The sequence below is a fragment of the Ranitomeya imitator genome, chromosome 9 (genome assembly GCF_032444005.1).
Source record: "Ranitomeya imitator isolate aRanImi1 chromosome 9, aRanImi1.pri, whole genome shotgun sequence".
In the NCBI taxonomy this organism is placed as follows: Eukaryota; Metazoa; Chordata; class Amphibia; order Anura; family Dendrobatidae; genus Ranitomeya; species Ranitomeya imitator.
In genome coordinates, this window is record NC_091290.1 from 9314188 (window position 1) to 9337673 (window position 23486).

Genomic DNA, 23486 nt, shown 5'->3' on the forward strand with positions numbered 1-23486 from the left:
CACCCCCAGGTGTCCACCCAAGATGTGTGAATGGGCCATGTCCAACACTTTCCGTCTATACGGACCCGGCACTATCAACTGCTCTACCAACTCCTCCCTTATTTTCGTGACCCGGTACAACAACTCCCCCCTCAACAGAAAATGGGGAAATCTTGTGTCTGCCCCCGGCTCCTGTACCACCCCGTCAATAACTGTGACATTATTAAAGGCTTCCCTCAGAGTGGGGTCCCTATGTTGGGCAGTCCCAAAATTTTCACCGGTAACTTCTAACTCCAAAATGTCAGATGTAGGGGATACTTCCTCCTCATCCCCAACCAGAACACAAAAAGGAAAGCTGTCTGCCTCTGGGTGTGGCGATACCCTTCCAGGGTTCACTGGTTCCCTGCCAGGGAGCTCAGAACCTTTTCCCCACAAATCCCAAAACAAACAGAAATCCCGGCCAATAATTATAGGGTGCAACAAGTCCTGAACTACGCCGACTATGTGGGACTCAGTACCACATGCCGTTTCAATGTCCACCCTGGCCATAGGGTAGTCCTTTGCATCACCATGTATGCACCGCACTCCGACCTACTTTCCTGGGAGCAGGTGGAGAGGAAAAGTGGCCCTCACCAGGGTCACTAGGCTCCCCGAGTCTAACAGTGCCGTTACTGCTCGACCGTTCACCTTTACGGGACACGCTTGAGGTCCCTTGTTAGATGGAGAGTTCACACTACAGGCTGGATACGCATAGTATGAACAACGGCGTCCCATGCTGCAGTCCATCTGCTCAGTGGTTTGGGAACAACGGGCAGCTATATGTCCTGGCTTGTGGCACCTCCAACAAATAATATCACCCGTGGGGACCTTGGGCACCACCTCCCCCGCCCTTTGTGACCTTGGACGCACCACCCCTTTTTGGGACTCAGCTGCCTTCTGGGACCCCCAGTACGGCATGGGCTGCCTCCCGAAGGAGCCTTCCAACCCTTGGTATCTCTCAACCAGTCCGATCAGCTCGTCGGCATTCTGGGGATCACCCTGGGCAACCCAAGACTGTATAGGCCTCGGGAGGGAATGGACAAACCGATCCATCATCACCCGTTCTACCATCTGTGCAGGCGCAGAGGATTCTGGCTGCAGCCATTTCTGGACCAGGTGCAACAGATCAAACATTTGGGAACGAGGTGGTTTGTCTCGGTGATAGCCCCAGGAGTGAACTCGCTGTGTCCTGACAGTCAGTGTCACCCCCAAACGTGCGAGAATCTCGGCTTTCAATTTGTGATACTCTTTGGCATCCTGCAAGGTCAAATCATAGTACGCCTTCTGGGGTTCTCCTGTCAGGTATGGCGCAAGTACCTCTGCCCACTGCTCTGGCGGAAGTTTTTCCCTCTCAGCGACCCTCTCAAACACCGTCAGGAAGGCCTCAACATCATCCCCGGGAGTCATTTTCTGCAATGCGCGTCTTACCGTCTTCCGGACGTGGGTGTCATCAGCCAAACCTGGGGTTGGGGCGCTCGCCTTGCCCTGGATGGCGGTTGCCAGAAGCTGCATCTGCTGCTGATGCTCCTGCTGGCTCTGCTGCATCTGCTGCCGTTGCTCCTGCTGGTTTTGCTGCATCTGCTGCCGTTGCTCCTGCTGGCTCTGTTGTATCTGCTGCATCAACAGCCTGTTGGTCTCTTGCTGCCTTTGCTCCTGCTGGACCAAGTGTTTCAGCAAGTCCTCCATTTTCTCCGGCAATGCTTGCTGGCTTGCAACAGCCTTGACCCAGGACATTCAAAAATAAACTCACGTCTCCGCTGGGAACGCTGCCCGCATTCTCCACCAATTGTAGGGGTTCCACTCACTCAGCTGCGACGGCTGACACTCAGGAGACGTGTTCCTTTAAAGTTCACTGGGTTTATTGCTTCATAAACCATGTGGCAAAACAACAGAAAACAAAATAGCCTTTGGTTCAGGCAAAGAAAAACAAGTGTCCAGTTCTTCCGGCTCAGTCCTGAAGCCGTAACACACTCAGGAGGGTTTCACCTCCACACATATCTCCTGTGTAAAGCATTAGCCAGTCTTAAATAGAGCTAACCACACCCAGTAACCCATCACATGATTAGCCATGTGGTCTGACATTACCACAGGTCCTGAAACACATATATTTACATGGTTATGTGCAAGACAGAAATACCCCTGGGCTACCATACCGTAACAAGGCACTTATGTGGCACATACCTCCCATCGACTACACACCCTTTAGCCATGCTACAGCAGTAATGAGAAACAAATCTAACTGGCAAAATTGCGTTTAGTTGTGTGAAGCATTGGCATGATACGGCTAAACGTGTTTATGAATACATCTATGGAGGAACCCAGGTATAAACTCCTCGGGGTCTGGCACAGATTTTTACAGGATCCTCCCCCCTTTGTTTTAGGTGTTATGGGGGGTGCAGGTTCGCTATCACATTTCTGGTGGTCTGGAGTGGCTGTTTTCCCCTGATACAGACAGTCACCTATGACTCCTTTACACACGGGAGACGTGATGGATCTCATGTAGGTCACCAGGATTACTACTGCAGGAGCTGTGACGAGGAGTAACATTAGAAGCCAGCATGGTTAATCAGTAACCACAAGACTTGGTTACTACCATGGGTGCAATATTCGGAGGATGTGACAACTGATGGGACAGGATTTGTTCCCAGTGGAGTTGGGGACTTGAAGAACACTCTTTGTAAATGTTCCTTCTTCCTATCTAGTACTTTCTTCTCTACTTTTTTTTAATTCTTCTTTTAACACTCTTCTATATTCTGATATATTTTTTTTCTTATTCTATTGTTATCTTGAGACTCCGTTTGCCCTAATTTGTGTCAGTGGAGCGGGGTGTTACGTAGGCCGCTTTTGTGTGGCAGAGTTGTTGCTCTCGCTCTGTCATACATTATACTCATATTCTATTCAACATAAAGTCTCGTTTCAAGGTCTTGGATGTCTCTTCTTTCTGTTGTTTCCCATCATTATGAAGATCTGATACAATGGTTTTCTCCGCGCTCATTGTCACTATCTAATTTGTCACTGTTTATTACGCCCTGAGGTCTTCTGTCCTCGTTTTCATTTGCTTCTCTACTTCTCATTACATAATGGGTCAATAAACAGTTTGAAACATAGAAAACACCGAAAAAGGCTTCTCTTATCTAATGATCGTAAATGTAAGGATTCATATATTTTATCTATACATCATTATCTATCTATGTAATATCTATCCCCCATCTATTCTATCTAGTTAGCTCTATATCCTATATCTATTTCTCTCATCTACGTATTTTATGTATATACCATTATCTAACTTATTTCTATTTATGTTTATATCCTGTATCGATCTTTTTATTTACATAGTAACATAGTAACATAGTAACATAGTTAGTAAGGCCGAAAAAAGACATTTGTCCATCCAGTTCAGCCTATATTCCATCATAATAAATACCCAGATCTACGTCCTTCTACAGAACCTAATAATTGTATGATACAATATTGTTGTGCTCCAGGAAGACATCCAGGCCTCTCTTGAACCCCTCGACTGAGTTCGCCATCACCACCTCCTCAGGCAAGCAATTCCAGATTCTCACTGCCCTAACAGTAAAGAATCCTCTTCTATGTTGGTGGAAAAACCTTCTCTCCTCCAGACGCAAAGAATGCCCCCTTGTGCCCGTCACCTTCCTTGGTATAAACAGATCCTCAGCGAGATATTTGTATTGTCCCCTTATATACTTATACATGGTTATTAGATCGCCCCTCAGTCGTCTTTTTTCTAGACTAAATAATCCTAATTTCGCTAATCTATCTGGGTATTGTAGTTCTCCCATCCCCTTTATTAATTTTGTTGCCCTCCTTTGTACTCTCTCTAGTTCCATTATTTCCTTCCTGAGCACCGGTGCCCAAAACTGGACACAGTTCTCCATGTGCGGTCTAACTAGGGATTTGTACAGAGGCAGTATAATGCTCTCATCATGTGTATCCAGACCTCTTTTAATGCACCCCATGATCCTGTTTGCCTTGGCAGCTGCTGCCTGGCACTGGCTGCTCCAGGTAAGTTTATCATTAACTAGGATCCCCAAGTCCTTCTCCCTGTCAGATTTACCCAGTGGTTTCCCGTTCAGTGTGTAATGGTGATATTGATTCCCTCTTCCCATGTGTATAACCTTACATTTATCATTGTTAAACCTCATCTGCCACCTTTCAGCCCAAGTTTCCAACTTATCCAGATCCATCTGTAGCAGAATACTATCTTCTCTTGTATTAACTGCTTTACATAGTTTTGTATCATCTGCAAATATCGATATTTTACTGTGTAAACCTTCTACCAGATCATTAATGAATATGTTGAAGAGAACAGGTCCCAATACTGACCCCTGCGGTACCCCACTGGTCACAGCGACCCAGTTAGAGACTATACCATTTATAACCACCCTCTGCTTTCTATCACTAAGCCAGTTACTAACCCATTTACACACATTTTCCCCCAGACCAAGCATTCTCATTTTGTGTACCAACCTATTGTGCGGCACGGTATCAAACGCTTTGGAAAAATCGAGATATACCACGTCCAATGACTCACCGTGGTCCAGTCTATAGCTTACCTCTTCATAAAAACTGATTAGATTGGTTTGACAGGAGCGATTTCTCATAAACCCATGCTGATATGGAGTTAAACAGTTATTCTCATTGAGATAATCCAGAATAACATCCCTCAGAAACCCTTCAAATATTTTACCAACAATAGAGGTTAGACTTACTGGCCTATAATTTCCAGGTTCACTTTTAGAGCCCTTTTTGAATATTGGCACCACATTTGCTATGCGCCAGTCCTGCGGAACAGACCCTGTCGCTATAGAGTCACTAAAAATAAGAAATAATGGTTTATCTATTACATTACTTAGTTCTCTTAGTACTCGTGGGTGTATGCCATCCGGACCCGGAGATTTATCTATTTTAATCTTATTTAGCCGGTTTCGCACCTCTTCTTGGGTTAGATTGGTGACCCTTAATATAGGGTTTTCATTGTTTCTTGGGATTTCACCTAGCATTTCATTTTCCACCGTGAATACCGTGGAGAAGAAGGTGTTTAATATGTTAGCTTTTTCCTCGTCATCTACAACCATTCTTTCCTCACTATTTTTTAAGGGGCCTACATTTTCAGTTTTTATTCTTTTACTATTGATATAGTTGAAGAACAGTTTGGGATTAGTTTTACTCTCCTTAGCAATGTGCTTCTCTGTTTCCTTTTTGGCAGCTTTAATTAGTTTTTTAGATAAAGTATTTTTCTCCCTATAGTTTTTTAGAGCTTCAATGGTGCCATCCTGCTTTAGTAGTGCAAATGCTTTCTTTTTACTGTTAATTGCCTGTCTTACTTCTTTGTTTAGCCACATTGGGTTTTTCCTATTTCTAGTCCTTTTATTCCCACAAGGTATAAACCGCTTACACTGCCTATTTAGGATGTTCTTAAACATTTCCCATTTATTATCTGTATTCTCATTTCTGAGGATATTGTCCCAGTCTACCAGATTAAGGGCATCTCTAAGCTGGTCAAACTTTGCCTTCCTAAAGTTCAATGTTTTTGTGACTCCCTGACAAGTCCCCCTAGTGAAAGACAGGTGAAACTGCACAATATTGTGGTCGCTATTTCCTAAATGCCCAACCACCTGCAGATTTGTTATTCTGTCAGGTCTATTAGATAGTATTAGGTCTAAAAGTGCTGCTCCTCTGGTTGGATTCTGCACCAATTGTGAAAGATAATTTTTCTTGGTTATTAGCAGAAACCTGTTGCCTTTATGGGTTTCACAGGTTTCTGTTTCCCAGTTAATATCCGGGTAGTTAAAGTCCCCCATAACCAGGACCTCATTATGGGTTGCAGCTTCATCTATCTGCTTTAGAAGTAGACTTTCCATGCTTTCTGTTATATTTGGGGGTTTGTAACAGACCCCAATGAGAATTTTGTTACCATTTTTCCCTCCATGAATTTCAACCCATATGGACTCGACATCCTCATTCCCTTCGCTAATATCCTCCCTTAAAGTGGACTTTAGACAAGACTTTACATAGATTTACATCTATATCCATTTATATCATACTAGATGGCAGCCCGATTCTAAAGAATCGGGAGTCTAGAATCCATATATACTTTATTTATTCAAATGTAAAAATAATACAATTAATAAATAATAGTAAGAAAGAACAAAAAATGGCTGCACTTACCAGCTCTTGACAATTATTGTTATTTAAGGTACAGTTACACAGGATCCATGAACATGCTTATGAGGGGAGGGATGAAAGACATCAGACGACAACTTTGCGTGTTGTGGCAAATGCCACAACAACGGTTCTTTGCTTAAGAACAATGTCAGGTAGTAGGAAAATAGCCAGTTAATAATAGGCAATAGTTCTTTGCAGGAATGCAGATATTAATAAATAGGCAGTTTATATTGCAGAGAAATTGCTGGGCAATAATGGACAATGTCCTTATGTGGCAAATAATAGAGCAATATACCCAATGTGGCAAAGAAGAGGTTAATAAACGGCAGTCTCTCAGTATAACAGTCAGTGAATAATAGGCAGTATATGGAGAAAACACCAAACAAAAGTTCAAAATTGGTGTGAAAATGTCACTGAACCACTTCACAACTAAATATATATAGTTTTGGTAAATGGTATTATCATTTTTTTGACGAAATTCGGCAGGAGCTTGAAGAGCAACGTCACTGGGCCCGCCTCCACGCAGTAGAAACTTGCTGTGAGGTAAAAATTCAAAAATCACACCAAAATGGCGGGCGGAGTGTGTCACAGTACGGCACGTTTCTGATTGGTCGCTCGCAGCAGGCGGCAACCAATCAGACACTGGACACTGTTGACGTCACTTATCTCCGGACATTAGCTCCGGACATTATCTCCGGACATTAGCTCCGGACATTAGCTCCGGACAGGAAGTTGGCACAAATTGCAGGAAGTAGTATTCTAGGCAATTATATATTAGATATATCTTTCTACAGGTTCTTCTCACAATATTAGAATATCATCAAAAAGTGAATTTATTTCAGTTCTTGAATACAACAAGTGAATCTCATATATTATATAGAGTTATTACACACAGAGTGATCTATTTCAGGTGTTTATTTCTGTTAATGTTGATGATTATGGCTTACAGCCAATGAAAACCCAAAAGTCATTATCTCAGTAACTTAGAATAATTAACAAAAAACACCTATAAAGGCTTCTTAAGCATTAATAAAGGTCCCTTAGTTTGTTTCAGCAGCTCCACAATCATGGGGAAGACTGCTGACTTGTCAGATGTCCAGAAGGCGTCACTGACACACTCCACAAGGAGGGGAAGCCACAAAAGGTCATTGCTAAAGAAGCCGGCTGTTCACACAGTGCTGTATACAAGTATATCAATGGAAAGTTGAGTGGAAGAAAAAAGTGTGGTAGAAAAAGGTGCACAAGGAACCGGGATAACAGCAGCCTTGAAGAGGTTAAGAAAAGTCCATTCAAAAATTTGGGGGAGATTGACAAGGAGTGGACTGCTGCTGGAGTCATTGCTCCAAGAGCCGCCACACACAGACGTGTCCAGGACATGGGCTACAAGTGTCACATTCCTTGTGTTACGCCACTAATGACCAATAGACAACGCCAGAAGTGTCTTACCTTGGCCAAAGAGGAAAAGAACTGGACTGTTGTCAGTGGTCCAAGGTGTTGTTTCCAGATGAAAGTACATTTTGCATTTCATTTGGAAATCAAGGTCCCAGAGTCTGGAGGAAGAGTGGAGGCCACAATCCAAGCTGCTGGAGGTCTAGTGTGAAGTCTCTACAGTCAGTGATGTTTGGGGAGCCATGTCATCTGCTGGGGTAGGTCCACTGTGTTTTATCAGGACCAAAGTCAGTGCAGCTGTCTACCGGGACATTTTAGAGCACTTCATGGTTCCCTCTGCCGACAAGCTTTTTGGAGATGGAAATGTCATTCTCCAGCAGGACTTGGCCCCTGTCCACACTGCCAAAAGTACCAATACCTGGTGTAAAAACAACAGTATCACTGGGCTTGATTGGCAGCAAACTCACCTGACCTTAATCTATGGAGTACTGTAAAGAGGAAGATGAGAGACACCAGACCCAACAATGCAGATGAGCTGAAGGCTGCTATCAAAGCAACCTGGGCTTCCATAGCCCCTCAGCAGCACCACAGACTGATCGCCTCCATGTCACACCGCATTGATGCAGTAACTGATGCAAAAGGAGCTGCGACCAAGTATTGAGTGCATTTACTGATCATACATTTCAGTAGGACGACATTTCAGATTTTAAAATCATTTTTCATGCTGGTGCTATAAAGTATTCTAATATATTGAGATAATGACTTTTGAGTTTTCATTGGCTGTAAGCCATAATCATCAACATTAACAGAAATAATAAACACGTGAAATAGTTCACTCTGTTTCTAATGACTATAGAATATAGGAGATTCACTTTTTCTATCGAAGAAATGAAATAAATTACGGAAACTTTTTGATGATATTCTAATTTTGTCAGAAGCACTTGTAGATTCTCTGTCAATCTTTGAAGTTTGGGAGGAAACTGGAGAACCTGGAAGAAACGCACACAAACACGGGGAGAACATACAAAGGTTGTGAGCCCCAATGGGAACGGTGATGATGATGTCTGTAAGGCGCTGCGGTATATGATGGTGCCGCTGTATAAGCAAAGCATAATGATTAATAATAATACTTGGGTTTCCTCCCACACATCTATCACAGACTGATCGGCCATTAGTGGCGATATAGAAGTGATAATAAATACATTGACACTTTGCGGCTGGACCTGCAGTAACTCTCGGTCGTCACAAGGTGGTGACAATTTGTCTAATAAACGAGGGGAGAATATGGGGACCCTCCAGAGGAAGTAAACGCACATGTTTGGGGTTCTCCGCATCTCACCCATCAGGTGCAGTTATATAGTAGGAATTTTTGCTCTGATCCCTCTCACAATGGCGAAGATTAGAGCGGCCGGTGCACACAGGGGGCTGAGTGCAGCTGATAGACACATGGGGAGAGATTTATTAAAAACGGATCAACTAGCGCATTCATTTTTTTTTCAAGAGCTGGAGCGTGAGTGGCTGCTGAGGACCCTCGAGGCTTGTGCCTATAATGAACCTTTATATTAACTGCATAGCACAACTACGGAGGCATTGTATGGCAGCACCGTTATTAGGCTGCTGTATGTATGGGGCGGTTATTACACCACCGTACATTGCTATTATTCAAGTATGTGCGGAGGTATGGCACAAGTATGTGCGGTGGTATGGCACAGGTATGTGCGGTGGTATGGCACAGGTATGTGCGGTGGTATGGCACGGGTATGTGTGGTGGTATGGCACAGGTATGTGAGGTGGTATGGCACAGGTATGTGCTGTGTTATGGCACAGGTATGTGCGGTGGTATGGCACGGGTATGTGTGGTGGTATGGCACAGGTATGTGAGGTGGTATGGCACAGGTATGTGCGGTGGTATGGCACAGGTATGTGCTGTGGTATGGCACAGGTATGTGTGGTGGTATGGCACAGGTATGTGCGGTGGTATGGCACAGGTATGTGAGGTGGTATGGCACAGGTATGTGCGGTGGTATGGCACAAGTATGTGCGGTGGTATGGTACAGGTATGTGCGGTGGTAATGCACAGGTATGTGTGGTGGTATGGCACAGGTATGTGCGGTGGTATGGCACAAGTATGTGCGGTGGTATGGCACAGGTATTTGCGGTGGTATGGTACAGGTATGTGTGGTGGTATGGTACAAGTATGTGCGGTGGTATGGTACAGGTATGTGTGGTGGTATGGTACAAGTATGTGCGGTGGTATGGCACAGGTATGTGCGGTGGTATGGTACAGGTATGTGTGGTGGTATGGTACAAGTATGTGCGGTGGTATGGCACAGGTATGTGCGGTGGTATGGTACAGGTATGTGTGGTGGTATGGTACAAGTATGTGCGGTGGTATGGTACAGGTATGTGCGGTGGTAATGCACAGGTATGTGTGGTGGTATGGCACAGGTATGTGCGGTGGTATGGCACAAGTATGTGCGGTGGTATGGCACAGGTATTTGCGGTGGTATGGTACAGGTATGTGTGGTGGTATGGTACAAGTATGTGCGGTGGTATGGTACAGGTATGTGTGGTGGTATGGTACAAGTATGTGCGGTGGTATGGCACAGGTATGTGCGGTGGTATGGTACAGGTATGTGAGGTGGTATGGCACAGGTATGTGCGGTGGTATGGTACAGGTATGTGCGGTGGTATGGTACAGGTATGTGTGGTGGTGTGGTACAAGTATGTGCGGTGGTATGGTACAGGTATGTGCGGTGGTAATGCACAGGTATGTGTGGTGGTATGGCACAGGTATGTGCGGTGGTATGGCACAAGTATGTGCGGTGGTATGGCACAGGTATTTGCGGTGGTATGGTACAGGTATGTGTGGTGGTATGGTACAAGTATGTGTGGTGGTATGGCACAGGTATGTGCGGTGGTAATGCACAGGTATTTGCGGTGGTATGGTACAAGTATGTGCAGGGTTATGGCACAAGTATGTGCGGTGGTATGGCCCTGTGGAGTTGCAATGTGTGGCACTACCTCTTATGTAAAGTACACTATTTCTAAGTATATTGCAGTATTTTGTGGTGATCGTTGTTTGTATTATCTGAGCACTGTTTTTTGTTCACTCACATTACTTCACAACAGTATAGTGGTATTATTTGACCACTATATATTTGTATTCTCTGAGCACAGTATGGTGGTTATTATCTGAGCACTGTTTTTTTTCAGTGGTATTAGTTGAGTACTAAGTTGGTATTGAGTTTTATATGATGGTATTTAAGCACTGCATGGTGGTATTACTTCAGCACTATATGTTGGTACTATTTAAGCACTGCATCGTGGTAATACCTGAGCACTGTACATTTGTATTACTTAAGCACTGTATGATAGTATTATTTCAGCAATGTATAGGTGCATTAATTGATCACTATATGGTAGCATGGCGTGAAACAAGTATTATAATCATTGTAGAGTCTATTACGTTTGCAGTATATGTTGGTAATTTATTGAGCACAGTATGGTGGTATTATTTCAGCAGTGCATGGTGGTATTCTTTTTCCACCACATGTTTGCATTATTCGAGCACTGTATGGTGGTATTATTTGAGCAACGTATGTCTGTATTATTTGAGAAATATATTTTGAAATAATTTAAGCACTGTGTGGTGGTATTTTTGAGTACTGTATGAAAGTATTTGAGCACTATATAGTATGAATATTTGTGGTTCAAATCTATGCATTATTTCAGCACTGCATGTTGCTATTTAGTTGAGCTCTGTGTGGTGGTATTATTTCCCCACAATATTTGTGTGTTATTTGTGCACTGTCTGGTAGTATTACTTGAGCACTATATGATGGTATTTGAGCACTGTGTGTATTTGTGCATCATATGACACTATTTCAGCACTGAATGATGGTATTATTTTAGCACTTTATGATGGTATTTAAGCAATGTGTGTATTTGTGCTTCATATGACACTATTTCAGCACTATATGTCAGTATTATGTGAACCCTATATGATGGTATTTGAGCACTGTGTGTATTTGTGCATCATATGACACTATTTCAGCACTGTATGTCAGTATTATGTGAGCCCTATATGATGGTATTTGAACACTGTGTGTATTTGTGCATCATATGACACTATTTCAGCACTGTATGTCAGTATTATGTGAGCACTATATGATGGTATTTGAGCACTGTGTGTATTTGTGCATCATATGACACTATTTCAGCACTGAATGATGGTATTATTTTAGCACTTTATGATGGTATTTGAGCAATGTGTGTATTTGTGCTTCATATGACACTATTTCAGCACTATATGTCAGTATTATGTGAACCCTATATGATGGTATTTGAGCACTGTGTGTATTTGTGCATCATATGACACTATTTCAGCACTGTATGTCAGTATTATGTGAGCCCTATATGATGGTATTTGAACACTGTGTGTATTTGTGCATCATATGACACTATTTCAGCACTGTATGTCAGTATTATGTGAGCACTATATGATGGTATTTGAGCACTGTGTGTATTTGTGCATCATATGACACTATTTCAGCACTGAATGATGGTATTATTTTAGCACTGTATGTCAGTATTCTGTGAGCACTATATGATGGTATTTGAGCACTATGTGTATTTGTGCATCATATGACACTATTTCAGCACTGTATGTCAGTATTATGTGAGCCCTATATGATGGTATTTGAACACTGTGTGTATTTGTGCATCATATGACACTATTTTAGCACTGTATGTCAGTATTATGTGAGCACTATATGATGGTATTTGAGAACTGTGTGTATTTGTGCATCATATGACCCTATTTCAGCACTGAATGATGGTATTATTTTAGCACTGTATGATGGTATTAGAGCACTGTGTGTATTTGTGCTTCATATGACACTATTTCAGCACTGTATGTCAGTATTATGTGAGCACTATATGATGGTATTTGAGCACTGTGTATTTGTGCTTCATATGACACTATTTCAGCACTGTATGTCAGTATTATGTGAGCCCTATATGATGGTATTTGAACACTGTGTGTATTTGTGCATCATATGAAACTATTTCAGCACTGTATGTCAGTATTATGTGAGCCCTGTATGATGGTATCGGAACACTGTGTGTATTTGTGCTTCATATGACACTATTTCAGCACTATATGTCAGTATTATGTGAGCACTATATGATGGTATTTGAGCACTGTGTGTATTTGTGCATCATATGACACTATTTCAGCACTGTATGTCAGTATTATGTGAGCACTATATGATGGTATTTGAGCACTGTGTGTATTTGTGCATCATATGACACTATTTCAGCACTGAATGATGGTATTATTTTAGCACTGTATGATGGTATTTGAGCACTGTGTGTATTTGTGCTTCATATGACACTATTTCAGCACTGTAATGTCAGTATTATGTGAGCACTATATGATGGTATTTGAGCACTGTTTATTTGTGCTTCATATGACACTATTTCAGCACTGTATGTCAGTAATATGTGAGCCCTATATGATGGTATTTTAACACTGTGTGCATTTGTGCATCATATGACACTATTTCAGCACTGTATGTCAGTATTATGTGAGCACTGTATGATGGTATTTGAACACTGTGTGTATTTGTGCATCATATGAAACTATTTCAGCACTGTATGTCAGTATTGTGTGTGAGCACTATATGATGGTATTTGAGCACTGTGTGTATTTGTGCATCATATGACACTATTTCAGCACTGTATGTCAATATTGTGTGTGAGCACTATATGATGGTATTTGAGCACTGTGTGTATTTGTGCATCATATGACACTATTTCAGCACTGTATGTCAGTATTATGTCAGCACTACAGTGTGGCATTGTGTGTAGACCATGTTGGTTGTTGGTTTTGCAGTGTATGGTGGTCTCTGCCCTGTCTATTGTCATTCTGAACAGACGGTACGGCACATGGTACCGTGTATGGCCGACCGTGGTTCAGCATTGCCAGTAATGATACATTTCTGCGCAGTTCATGTAGTAGGACTTCATGATTCAATACTAATGCTCAGGGTCACGGATAATTGAGTAACGGAGCCAATGCCCCAGGTACGGACCGCACAGGGGACCCGGGGTTGCAGCTACAAGTGCAGGGAGAGGCCGCTGCTCCTGCTGCCACCGCCGATGGAGCGAGGCTTGATCTCATTAGGTGAATGTGATCTGTCAGCGGCAGGAAAGATGATTAAGAATTATTGGAGTCACTGCTCACTGACTTTTCCATGTCTGCAAACATCTGCATCTGACTGATTAACCCCTTCCGCTCCGCACGACCCTGCTTGTACACACGCGCTACCTTCCATGCATTATTCAGCATCTGGGATTTCCTCTCCCTTTTGCATTACTTCCCTGCTCCCCTCCTTTCGGCTTTGGCCTGTTTCGCGCCCTCCTCCCCTTTGAGTGACTCACACCGGAGACGTGCTTGCTGATGCTATTGTTTGTTTTTTTTATTATTATTATTTTGCTTGACTGAAGCAGGCAGAGAGCGGAGATGAGAAGCGTATAAATCTGTATCCGTGCGTACAAAGCTTGCGTTAACTAACCAATTTTCTCCAGGAGATCCAGGTGTGTTATGTACAGGGACAGAGGGGTCCGCCGAGGCCCACAGGAGACGTTCAGGCTGGTGGGATCATGGGCAGAGCAGGGCAAAAGTCATTTCCCGGGGACAAGTAAGGATTATCGATTAGTATTGGCTTTCCATAAAGTCAAATTGGGTTCCTTATAGTGCAAGATGGAAGGCCGAGCAGTCGCGTCCCCCTTTGGTGCGCAGAAGAAGCCGCCGTCAGTCTCGCTCGCTGCCTCGGGCACAAGGAGGGCCGTTGTGTCAGCTCCACGTTGGCAGAGTCTCTGATCGCATTACATTGATGCCATGGTGCTGCAGGCCGAAATCTGATGGGGAGGTTGAGATTCTGGTCTGGGATCACCGAGGTGTTTTAGTCTTTAATTCCAGAAATCTCAATTGTTTTTCTTCCTGCTCCACCCAGGTATAGTGCTCAGCTTTCGATCCCTCTCCCCTTGGCTCCAACCCTACAATAACTCAGAGCCTGTGCCCCTGTGAAAGAGAAAAAAAGGTCACGGTCAGTCTTGAATTGATGACATGGGACATGCTGTCATGCAATGACATTAATGCAGCCCAGAGCCGGGCCCGGAGGAACACCGCCGCCTCGGTGAGAAAATGGCAATATCTGCAAGGAACAGGAACAATTCCTGGATACTGAGGACTGTGGTTCAAAACTAAACTTGGGTGGTTGATATATATATATATATATATATATATATATATATATATATATATACACACTGCCCATTCATAGAGACCACGAAACCTTGTCTCCAAAAACCCTTGTGGTCACAAAGAAGAGGGACGAGTTGCAGCTGTTTTTGGCGTAATTTGTGCCAAAATTTAGGTGCAAAGTGATTTATTACATTTTTTCAAGCTAATAGGAATGACGCTGCTGGTACGTAGTAGTAAAATCGGCACCAAATTGATTATGCACCAATGAAAACTAATGGTCTCCGATGCAAAAAAAGAAGGAAATTCATCACGGCCGGTCCTGAACAGAAGGCTGCAAATTTATTAGGAGTCACGCGTCACTCTGTCTCTGTGCATCTTGGGCTGTCCAGAGAATAAAACATCTGACCGGTCGCCGTAGACTTGGGGTAAATTGGGGTAAATGACAAGCTACTGACACATAGCTTCATACTAATCATCGGCAAATTAATTTTTTGGGGGGTGGGGATTGAAAAAAATGTGCAAAATTTTTGGGCACAAAAATGTGAGACTTTTTTTTTTACTTCCTGGTGAACATGCATTGATAATTTCCCTCCTTGGAGGTATGTAAGAGAAAGGGTGTGACAATTCGACATCCAAGTTAAACCAGTACCACGCTGGAGAGTTAGGGAAATCTTCAATGGTTGACGGAGGGGTGTGAGACTATTACATCCCGGGATCCCCGCACGGTGTCGGAGTCTCCATGGACTGACCGGCAGTTTAGACTTTATTTGGCTTTTCTACAATTGGTCTCATGCACTTTTTAAGATGATTTGCATAAAAGGAAGAAATATTTTAGAACAGATGATCAGCGGGAACAGGAGATGACCACAAAGTGACCACTCACCCCTCTTCCTGCCCTGCGAATCCTCCATGTGTCTGGTTCTTCCGGTCTGTTTGTCCAAAGTACTTGTCCCTTTCGTGAGCCGCGTTTTCGAGATGGTCGCTGAGAGATGCTGCGCCAGATCTCCATTTTCTGTGGTTTCCCAAACCTGCACTGGGATCCTCTGATGAAACTCCAGCTCCTTCATCGTAGGACAAGAGGCTTCGGGAGCGGACTGGGGAAAAAAAACAAAAAACAGAAAACTATTACATTACAAAAATGCAGATTATTTCAGTATGTAAAATAGGCAAAAATATCAAAAACAGTGTATCCCCTTCACGTTATTGACAGTCTTATGGGAAAGCATGTCGTAGAGAAAATATTGCATTATAGCTTTCCTGCAATCAGCGCAACCCATAAATCGCTGCCTTTTCTATAGGGTCCGACAATGTCGAAACGAATAAAGTGTGAGACATTTCTATGGTTCAAGTGCAGATCAAAAGTGTTTAGTTTTGGAAGTATTCCTCCCAGGAAATCAGGTTCACACACACACGATGTGGACACCTGTAGAAAAGGACTATTATTTAGGTCCTGTGCATTAGAATTGGGGTCTGCAGCCTTCTGCTCTCCGGCCTGCCCTGACCGCTCTTTCTTAGTGCTTTTCTTGAATATATTTTATATTTTTTTGTTTTGTGTTTTCTGTGAATTAATATGACTACATTAGTGTTTTCGGAGTTAGGCTACGTTCACATTTGCGTTGTGCGATGTTGCGTCGGCGACGCAACGCACAATGCAAACAAATACGCACAAAAACGCACGCTAAAACGCATAGTTTTGCGATGCATGCGTCCTTTTTTGCAGAATTTTGGACGCAAAAAAAATGCATCTTGCTGCGTCATCTGCGCCCTAACGCTTGCGGCAAAAAAAAAAACGCATGCATCGCAAAACGCATGCAAACACATGTCCATGCGCCCCCATGTTAAACTATAGGGGCGCATGGCGCATGCGTCGCCGCGGCTGTGCCCGACACAGCCCGGCAGAACGCAAATGTGAACGTAGCCTTACTGTACCTTTTATAGGACAGGCAATTCTGCATGAGAAAAGGATATGCAAGTTAGCTCTCCTTAAAGAGGAAGAAAGTCGTTTCTCGAATGTCACCTATGGATGGTATTCACCCTATAAGTCAGTGACAAGAAAAAGTAACCTCAAGACCTCCATCAATGGCCTCTCCCCCAGAAAACGAGTACAATATAGCGCATAGCGTTCGGTCATTTGTGACAGAATAGCATTGATAAAGGAAGCAGGAGCCGCGGCTGAAACGCGTTGCATCTGTTTATCAAATATTTTTTCTGCCTCCACTTTCTCCCCATTCATGGAGATGCTATTTTTAATGTGTTTCAATAAATGGACTTGTTTTTATCTGGAGCTGGAAACCACCATTTTTTCTTATTGGACATTTATCGTCATCTCAGGACAAATTTCTGTGCTCTGCACTAAAATATACTGGAGGAGGTGAGCTGCCATTAACCTACTATACTGTTAAAGACCCCAAAACACAGGTCTCCAGATGGCCATCTATCTCTTGAAGAAGACATAGGTCTGACTAAATATCCTAAGCCATGCAGCAAGGCTCATCAAATGGTCAAACACTGCCTTATTGGCACCTCCAATAGGTGGCGCTACATAGCTACAGTAGTTGTTTCCCTTTTTGAGGAGAGTTTTAATTGCTTCCATTGATGATCTGCACAGATTGCAATCACAAAGTGAACAATAAAGCTGTACCTTCTACCTGACTAGGCACATCTCCCCGCTGCACAGGAGTGACTCTGATCTAGGCACATGTCTGCCCGCTGCACAGGAGTGACTCTGATCTAGGCACATGTCGGCCCGCTGCACAGGAGTGACTCTGACCTAGGCTCGTCTCTGCCTGGTACACAGAAGTGACTCTGATCTAGGCTAATCTCTGCCCGCTGCACAGGAGTGACCTGATCTAGGCTCATCTCTGCCCGGTACACAGGAGTGACTCTGATCTAGGCTCATCTCTACTGGTGCACAGGAGTGACTCTGATCTAGGCTCATCTCTGCCCGGTACACAGGAGTGACTCTGATCTAGGCTCATCTCTACTGGTGCACAGGAGTGACTCTGATCTAGGCTCATCTCTGCCCGGTGCACAGGAGTGACTCTGATCTAGGCTCATCTCTACTGATGCACAGGAGTGACTCTAATCTAGGCTAATCTCTGCCCGGTGCACAGGAGTGACTCTGATCTAGGCTCATCTCTACTGATGCACAGGAGTGACTCTGATCTCGGCTCATCTCTACTGGTGCACAAGAGTGACTCTGATCTAGGCTAATCTCTGCCTGGTGCACAAGAGTGACTCTGATCTAGGCTCATCTCTACTGGTGCACAGGAGTGACTGATCTAGGCTCATCTCTACTGATGCACAGGAGTGACTCTCATCTAGGCTAATCTCTGCCCGGTGCACAGGAGTGACTCTGATCTAGGCTCATCTCTACTGATGCACAGGAGTGACTCTGATCTAGGCTAATCTCTGCCCGGTACACAGGAGTGACTCTGATCTAGGCTAATCTCTACTGATGCACAGGAGTGACTCTAATCTAGGCTCATCTCTACTGGTGCACAGGAGTGACTCTAATCTAGGCTAATCTCTACTGATGCACAGGAGTGACTCTAATCTAGGCACTTCTCTACTGATGCACAGGAGTGACTCTGATCTAGGCTCATCTCTACTGATGCACAGGAGTGACTCTGATCTAGGCTAATCTCTGCCCGGTACACAGGAGTGACTCTGATCTAGGCTAATCTCTACTGATGCACAGGAGTGACTCTAATCTAGGCTCATCTCTACTGGTGCACAGGAGTGACTCTAATCTAGGCACTTTTCTACTGGTGCACAGGAGTGACTCTGATCTAGGCTAATCTCTACTGGTGCACAGGAGTGACTCTAATCTAGGCACTTCTCTACTGATGCACAGGAGTGACTCTGATCTAGGCTCGTCTCTGCCCGGTACACAGGAGTGACTCTGATCTAGGCTCATCTCTGCCCGGTGCACAGGAGTGACTCTAATCTAGGCTCATCTCTACTGGTGCACAGGAGTGACTCTGATCTAGGCACTTCTCTACTGGTGCACAGGAGTGACTCTGATCGAGGCTCGTCTCTGCCCGGTACACAGGAGTGACTCTGATCTAGACTCGTCTCTGCCCGGTGCACAGGAGTGACTTTGATCTAGGCTCGTCTCTCCCCGGTGCACAGGAGTGACTCTGATCTAGGCTAATCTCTGCCTGGTGCACAGGAGTGACTCTGATCTAGGCTCATCTCTACTGGTGCGCAGGAGTGACTCTGATCTAGGCTCGTCTCTGCCCGGTGCACAGGAGTGACTCTGATCTAGGCTCATCTCTACTGATGCACAGGAGTGACTCTGATCTAGGCTAATCTCTGCCCGGTACACAGGAGTGACTCTGATCTAGGCTAATCTCTACTGATGCACAGGAGTGACTCTAATCTAGACTCATCTCTACTGGTGCACAGGAGTGACTCTAATCTAGGCACTTTTCTACTGGTGCACAGGAGTGACTCTGATCTAGGCTAATCTCTACTGGTGCACAGGAGTGACTCTAATCTAGGCACTTCTCTACTGATGCACAGGAGTGACTCTGATCTAGGCTCGTCTCTGCCCGGTACACAGGAGTGACTCTAATCTAGGCTCATCTCTACTGGTGCACAGGAGTGACTCTGATCTAGGCACTTCTCTACTGGTGCACAGGAGTGACTCTGATCGAGGCTCGTCTCTGCCCGGTACACAGGAGTGACTCTGATCTAGACTCGTCTCTGCCCGGTGCACAGGAGTGACTTTGATCTAGGCTCGTCTCTCCCCGGTGCACAGGAGTGACTCTGATCTAGGCTAATCTCTGCCTGGTGCACAGGAGTGACTCTGATCTAGGCTCATCTCTACTGGTGCGCAGGAGTGACTCTGATCTAGGCTCGTCTCTGCCCGGTGCACAGGAGTGACTCTGATCTAGGCTCATCTCTACTGATGCACAGGAGTGACTCTGATCTAGGCTAATCTCTGCCCGGTGCACAGGAGTGACTCTGATCTAGGCTCGTCTCTGCCCGATGCATAGGAGTGACTCTGTTCTAGGCTCATCTCTACTGATGCACAGGAGTGACTCTGATCTACGCTCATCTCTACTGATGCACAGGAGTGACTCTGATCTATGCTCATCTCTACTGATGCACAGGAGTAACTCTGATCTAGGCTCGCCTCTGCCCGGTATATAGGAGTGACTCTCATCTAGACTAGTCTCACCTCGATGCTCAGGAGTGACTCTCATCTAGACTAGTCTCTGCCCGCTGCACAGGAGTCCGACTTTGATCTCTTTTTTTGTCTGTGCTACTTCCTTCGATAGTTCTTACATTCTGGCAGCTGCACTTAGATGTCAGTTCTCTTGTTTGGACATTTTCCTTTTTGTTAAGAAGACCCCCAACAATCAGCTGATCAAATGGATCTTGTGCTGGTTGGACCCCCCAGTGATCATATATAATCTCAGTGCAATAAGTGTTCAGCCCCTCTGCAGCGCCACCACTGGTGACATAAAGCATTACACAGTTCTTATGGTATCTAGCAGAGAGTCCTTGTAATGCTCGAACACGATGGCTCCTCCAGAGACGGACATGACTCTGGGAGGATCCAATGAAAGTTTCCATTAAGTGACACAAAGCAGAGATCTTAATCCTCCCAATTTTCTAAGCCCTTCAGTTTCAGGACGGACGGGGCGAGACAAGGTTTCATTAGACAGGTCGTCATTTCATGACTCACTTTTAGCCGGAGACCGCGTCTCTGACATGATTGTTTTAAGTTTGTGATGGAAAAGTAAAAGGAATTCTATAATTAAGGAGACCCCAAAGCTTTGGTCTAATTCCTAATTCCTGTGCAATCTATTGTTCCCAGTTGTCAGCCATGGCCGAGAGCGAAGGATTGGTCATTCTGCATATGGGAATATGGCCTAATCCTGACCGAGGTCATTCCTACTCCAATCAGCACAGTCTAGCAGGCTTTGTATTTCTATGGAGAGCGGAGATCAGCAGCCGCCAGGCACCGATGGCGCCACTTATCCTATGGGGGAAGTCACCGGAGCCGTCCCAACAGAACCCGATCAGCTCGCAGGAAAGGAAAGGAAGGCAAGGATTCGGAGTCTTACTCTGGCTGAGGGTATACAGGTCGGGTGCCAAAAGAGGGGCCGATTTCACTGTCTGAGACCCCGTAGAGAACTCTGGGAAGGACGGAATCATGGAGCCAAAGGCAAGAATAAAACACAGTGCGACAACCTGCAGAGAGGAGAGAGAAGTCAGAGGGACGGCGTGCAAACGAGAGACGGTTACAGTGTTAGTATGGAGATATCGCCATCACGTACATCAGTAAGTGTTATACCGAGACCGGCACCATAGGGGCCCCACACATAACACATGCCAGGAGTGAAGAATCTGAGAGCTGCAGGTGCATGCTCTTACCCATAGGGGGCAGCATTAGAAATGGCCGAATGGGCTAAAGCACAGGAAAACAGCTCCAGTCATGGTTAATGGAAACAAGATATTAAAGGGCTGTCCTCATCTGCGTTAGTGATGCCATATCCCTAGATTATGCCGTCACTTAATGATCGCTGGGACCCCCAGAAACCCCGAGAATAAAGGGGTCCCCTGCACAACAAACTTAGCTGAGCAGGAGCTTTATTCTCGGGATCAGGGTTATTGGGGGGTTCCAGAGGTCAGATCCTCGGCGTTCATTAAATGATGGTGTATTTCAGCGATCTGCCATCACTGAGATGAGAAGAAGTTAATCTGTACCAGGAATATACAAAGTTATAAGACAGCAAAGCAAAACTCAGAACGAGCTCCCAAGATGACGGCTCCACAATCTCAGAGTGTAATTCCGCTGTGTAGGGGTGATGGTGCTCAGGGCTGCCCATCCTCATCTTCATCTCACACGGTCATAGAATAACATGGTAAAATCCTGGACTTGTGCGGCCACCACTAGGGGGAGCTAACAACCTATGTGATTTGTATGACCAGCGCTGAATTCAATGCCGGGTGTAAAGATCTACAACCAGTTGTGTTATGGTCACAGTTCAGTATCAGCTGTAGGGTGGTCCGGCCGGAGATAAGCGCCACCTGCCCACAGATGGGTCACTTTTATCATTCTCTTAGAATTGTTCCCGTAGTCACGATTATTAATCAAGAGCATCCAGTGTACGGCCACTAATAGTCATACTGGAGAATGGTCAGTGGTGAAGACCCCCGAATGAGCAGAGTTATCAATGGAAGCTGCTGGGGACACTGATAAACAGACACTGAGGCGGACATAAAACATAGTACAGAGACTCCGGAGAACACTCAGTCAGGGGCGCAGACGCTCTTGAAAACACTCAGGGGTGCAGACGCTCTTGAAAACACTCAGGGGTGCAGGCGCTCCAGAAAACACTCAGGGGTGCAGGCGCTCCAGAAAACACTCAGGGGTGCAGGCGCTCCAGAAAACAATCAGGGGTGCAGACGCTTCAGAAAACACTCAGGGGTGCAGATGCTTCAGAAAACAGTCAGGGGTGCAGGCGCACCAGAAAACACTCAGGGGTGCAGGCGCACCAGAAAACACTCAGGAGTGCAGAGGCTCCAGAAAACACTCAGGAGGGCAGACGCTCCAGAAAACACTCAGGGGTGCAGGCGCACCAGAACACACTCAGGGGTGCAGGCGCACCAGAAAACACTCAGGGGTGCAGACGCTTCAGAAAACACTCAGGGGTGCAGGCGCACCAGAACACACTCAGGGGGGCAGACACTCCGGAGAGCACTTAGGGACGCAGACGCTCTGGAGAACACTCGGGGGCAGATGCTCTGGAGAACACTTAGGGGTGCAGACACTCTGGAGAGCACTTAGGGGTGCAGACGCTCCGGAGAGCACTCAGGGGGGCAGACGCTCTGGAGAACACTTAGGTGATGTAATATGGGGAACATGAGCCTGTATAACTGAATTTGTAAGATTTATAGGTACATTATAATACATATATGATATAATGTCAGGTTTGTTATGCAGACAGACCGCAGCACAGGTGAATATATATATATATATATATATATATATATATATATATATGTATATAACATGCATGTGCACATGATACAAGTAACTCGCCCTTGGCTCAGAGTAAAGCACAGAGACCGGAGTCTCCTACACATAAGACTCTTCGGCCCATCGGGGTCACCCACAAGGGGGCACATTTCTACAAATAACCGGAGGTCTCTGAAGTCCAGAGGAGATGAAGGCCGGCTGTCGCATTGTTCCGCCATCACACGGGGTCATCTTATCCTAGGACCTACCATAAGACAAGTTCCCGTCTGGGTTGCTGCAAGTTTGCAGGGTCTTGGCACTTTTCCTGTTACTAAAGCCTGGAGCTTCTGTAACTGCTGCAGCAGAGACCTGTGGAGTAAAACACAACTTCAGAGCGGAGCTGTAGCAATAGCCTGAAAGATCTGCAACTCAGGAGTCCGGGAAAGCTGAGTGACAGGGCTGTCAGAAGTGAAAAATCTACAACTGCCCTTCAGCTACCTCGCCATTTAGTAATGCTTCTCTTTGGCTGTAGAGGGGTCAGTGGGTGCAATGACAACGTCAGCACCTCCTACTCTGACACCTTTACTTCTTACATAGTGACTCTTTACCCAGGATTAGTGTATTACAATAATATTGTCC

The 23486-nt window shown here is 45.0% G+C and overlaps 1 protein-coding gene across 2 annotated transcripts in view; it reads right to left on the reverse strand.

Moving 5' to 3' along the window:
• Nucleotides 1–14056: 14056 nt before the first annotated feature.
• CREB3L1 (cAMP responsive element binding protein 3 like 1) overlaps nucleotides 14057–23486 on the reverse strand; it is a 56299-nt gene continuing 46869 nt past the window's right edge. The window contains exons 9-12 of one of the 2 annotated variants that reach the window (XM_069740152.1): nucleotides 23117–23216; nucleotides 20950–21076; nucleotides 15753–15963; nucleotides 14057–14686 (exon numbers count right to left, since the gene is read on the reverse strand). In XM_069740152.1, coding sequence (XP_069596253.1) covers nucleotides 14662–14686; nucleotides 15753–15963; nucleotides 20950–21076; nucleotides 23117–23216 — 463 coding nt within the window. In that variant the 3' untranslated portion in view covers nucleotides 14057–14661. The remainder of the gene's footprint in view (nucleotides 14687–15752; nucleotides 15964–20949; nucleotides 21077–23116; nucleotides 23217–23486) is intronic. The other variant, XM_069740153.1, reaches the window with a different exon arrangement.